Source organism: Phytophthora infestans, genomic scaffold, assembly GCF_000142945.1.
Source record: "Phytophthora infestans T30-4 supercont1.36 genomic scaffold, whole genome shotgun sequence".
Classification (NCBI taxonomy): domain Eukaryota; phylum Oomycota; class Peronosporomycetes; order Peronosporales; family Peronosporaceae; genus Phytophthora; species Phytophthora infestans.
This window is the reverse complement of record NW_003303723.1, coordinates 1176693-1180424: the sequence shown is the minus strand read 5'-3', so window position 1 is coordinate 1180424 and position 3732 is coordinate 1176693. Positions and strand designations below refer to the sequence as shown.

The following is a 3732-nucleotide window of genomic DNA, read 5'->3' as shown; positions in this document are numbered from 1 at the left end:
CAGCGCTACCGATGTATAAAATCGATCGATGACGACAATGCGGAACCCCTGTGGACGATCGCCAAGGACAATCTTCATATTACGGACCACCGCTGCAGCTTCGGTCTTGTTGTCAAATGCTTCTTGATCCGTATCACCAGCTTCTCGCTGCCCACATACACCTCAATTCTAAAGTAGGAAGTTACAACGTTACGTACACAAAACAATTAGCATGGCGTAAGTTACGACTTTGAATACGTAGTACAGCTCACTGGTGACAATAGGCGGTGATAGAGTCGCAGACCATAAACAGCTGCGTCCCGTATCGACGGGGTTTGTCCGGCATGAACATTCGAGTAGTATTACGCTTTGAAGTTGCTGGAAGTGCACCTTCGTCAAAGGAGAACTTACTTGGAAGCGACCAACCGGAAAGAAAGCGCACCTGTAGAACGTCAACAACAGGCCGTAGCTTCCACAACTTGTCTCGTGCCCGTGGCGCCTCGTTGTTGACAAAGTGCAGGTCTCTCAGTATTGAAGTGCATCGATTGCGCGCCATAAACCTTCCGAAGTTTCCAGCAGGAAGCGCCCCATCCCCCATCATTCTTCAGTGCCGTGAGAGCCGACGCGTCATCGGGTTCAACGTCCTCGCGACCAGTAGCCCGATAACGTGTAAAATTTCGTGCGCTTATACTTAGGCTCTGCTCGCAAGCGACGAATAATTTGCTTCAGGCTCTCTGGTGTTGGTGCACCACGTTTCCGCTGGTTGGCCTTTATTCGTTTAGCTCTTGTATGCACAGTCTAGTTCTTGTAGCGATTGGTCTCGTTCGCTACACGAATCCACAGAGATTTTGGCACAAAATAGAAAAAGAGACGCATCGGAGAGTCTGCCAGGTCTTGTAGCTCATGGACTGGTGACGCCATATCGCACGACAACCCAGGGTCCTCTGATCTGCCACTCTCGAACTCAGCTGACGGTGCACTCCACTCCATCTCACGAAGGGCCTCCATGTTTATAGCGTCCAGGGCCAAGTGGCCACCCAAGGTCTGGATAAAGGCAGCGTCCATACCAACTGCTACTTCCTCATATTCATCAGCACTGCTCGGATACTCCCTCCGCGTGATAGCTTCTTCGCCGCTGCTGTCACTCTCGTCACTCCCATCTGATCCAACAGACTCATATCCTTCAGACAGTTCATCAGCCGCTAACATGTTTACGTCACTTGCGGCGACGACGACTCGGTCATCGTCCTCAGCGCTCTCGCGATCCTCCACACTCAGTCCACCTTCTCTGTCTATCCTCGGGATGTCGTCAGCGGTATCGTTACTGTCGTCCCTCTGCGACCCTGCTAGCATCTGCTATATCATTGAACGGGGAGGATGTCTCCTCGATGTCGTATTCACTGCTCGAGCCGAACATGTCCTCGGTCGTGTTCGCTGATAGCATGATGGACGTGTTGATTTGGGATGCCGTCACCGTCTCGTTAGCTGCAATCTCTCCGTCGACTACACTACCTCCGTCGGCCTCCGTACCGCTGTCATCACTGCTATCCACAGAGAGCCTGGACTCAATCACGAATGTTACTACATCACATTCACCTGCGTAGACATTAGTAGTGATACTGCCGATGAAAATAAAGGATTCTAGACGTACCAACGAATGACTGTCCGCTGGGCGAGGAGTACATCCACTTGTTTGAAAGCCCTGAAGGGCGCTTAGACGTCCAGCCCGCTGCCCGGAGCTGCCGCCAAAGGTGCGTGAAGTCAACGGCCCGCACAGCATCGGCGACCGCTGTCTCTCTGGTAGCCGCGCTTGACCGGATTCTTGCCATGCTGGCTAATTCTGGAATGGCCACCAGCCACTGACCTGACCTGAGGACTCATCACATGATAGTGATCTGCAGCACACACACCTTTTCTTTATCCGGTCCAAATTTGACCTCTCCCAGCTTATATTTTTTTCTCGTAGATTTTAACTTGCTTTCATTAAGGTGCCCGTTTTTTTCGAGCCATTTGCTGTTTAAGCCTCATTCTACGTCGTAACTTACGACTTTCGCCCTTTACAAAGTCGTATGTTACGACGTTGGTAACGGAGGGGTTAACACATTGGTACTACACTGTGAACAACATCTACAGTCCTGCACCCCATTTTCGCGCCCTGGGACCTTTTATAAACTTCTGGATGTGATGATCCTGAATCCAAAAGAACTAAAGTTTAAAAGCTAAAATCTGATTTGTTTTGCAAATTCTTTATGGTCACCCCCGCGAGTGCAGTACTGTACTACTTTTCCGATGTTTGTTACTTTTCCGGCTTTCAGCTGCCCATCTTATGTTACAACTGCTGACTTATGTTGCTTGGAGCCTAAGTTAGGTTGCTCGAAATTTAATGTTGCGGCATAACGATGACAAAGGCGCAAAGTTTTGTAGACAGTTCTCCGAACTGCAAATTATCCGATCCGTGCCATGCTGTCGAACTACCCTACTATCCAGTCGCACGATTGCTTTTTGTAGATCTGGTTATATCAAGTCATTTACTACAGTATTGTATCACTGGTACAGTTTACCAGCATATTGTGTTGAGTCTGCATTCTTCGTGGGATATTGCTTAGCCAAGGTGTAATTTATTTTTACTAGCTCATCGACTACCACGTCTCCTACTGCAAGACATCATCATCAATATGTATACAATCCCACCGAAGCTCAGGTAACTGCTGTATTCAATAGTTACGAAGCCAAACCATCAAGTAACAACGATTGTTCGCAATCAGCTTGTGGTCGTCCGACTAGCCCTAGTAGTACCAGCTTCTGTACAGCATACGGAGATTGTTGTACTCGTCCCCAGGAATTCTTTTAGCGAGTTTGACAGGGTTGACGCCGTAAGCGCCCAATCTCTGAAAAAACTTCAACAGTCTTCCATCCACATTAATGGCAGATAGCCCCTGAGCTTTGTTTACATACACCGCTAGCTTGTCGACGTTAAAGAGGTTGGCACCATCCACCCTTTCCTCTTCACCGTCATCGTTGCGATAATCGTTGCTTTCGAAGCGCAAACGCCTCTTCTCGCGCTCAGCACCAAGGTGGACTGAAGCTTCTGGCGATGTATACTTCGCGATTTTGGGCATGGGCTCGGAGGCTTCGGCTGCAGCATTAGCGCTTGCGATGATAGTGGTCACAGTAGCGACTACTAGATAGACGCAGGACAGACGCATTGGTGAACGGGGGTGGCTCTTGATCCGAAATGAAGATAGTGGGGGCACAGAGTGATGGCTTTCGTACGACGCAAATTGCGGAACTACTTCGATGTCTAGTGATATCAATTATACGAAGTGCAGGTGTCACAACGATAGCCAGGTTTCTGTCTCAATTCAGCTGGGATAGTAAGCTACGATCGTGAGAAAGGCAGTGGGGTCGGCACATTGATTTAACGGCATCCCGAATATCTACTCGGTTTATAAATCGATCGCGTGATATACTTATTTTGCTTGTCTGGTCCTCTCTTTTAGACTGCTATGTATTCTGTTGATCAGTAAATTAAACCGGGAAGCGTTCGTCTAAAGCACGTTTCCCCTGAACTGTAATGTTACTGGTGGTAACGCTACAGTTTATAAAACCAATTGATTTTTCTCACAAACAATTTTGTTCAGGAGGGTCTACGTGAAATTTGATAGAATTCTCTGTAGATTTTTGCTTATCTCACGCGGACAGTAATTTATCTTTTATTAGAAGCTGTATTAGGCTGTATTCGTACTATGGTTC

The 3732-nt window shown here is 48.1% G+C and overlaps 1 protein-coding gene across 1 annotated transcript; it reads right to left on the bottom strand.

Annotated features, from left to right (window-relative positions):
• Positions 1-2765: 2765 nt before the first annotated feature.
• On the bottom strand, positions 2766-3185 carry PITG_14732 (PexRD8 family secreted RxLR effector peptide, putative; the record flags this gene model as incomplete). Its single annotated transcript, XM_002898564.1, has 1 exon — positions 2766-3185. The coding sequence occupies one exon, from the start codon at positions 3183-3185 to the stop codon at positions 2766-2768; it is 420 nt and encodes a 139-aa protein (XP_002898610.1).
• Positions 3186-3732: the final 547 nt, after the last annotated feature.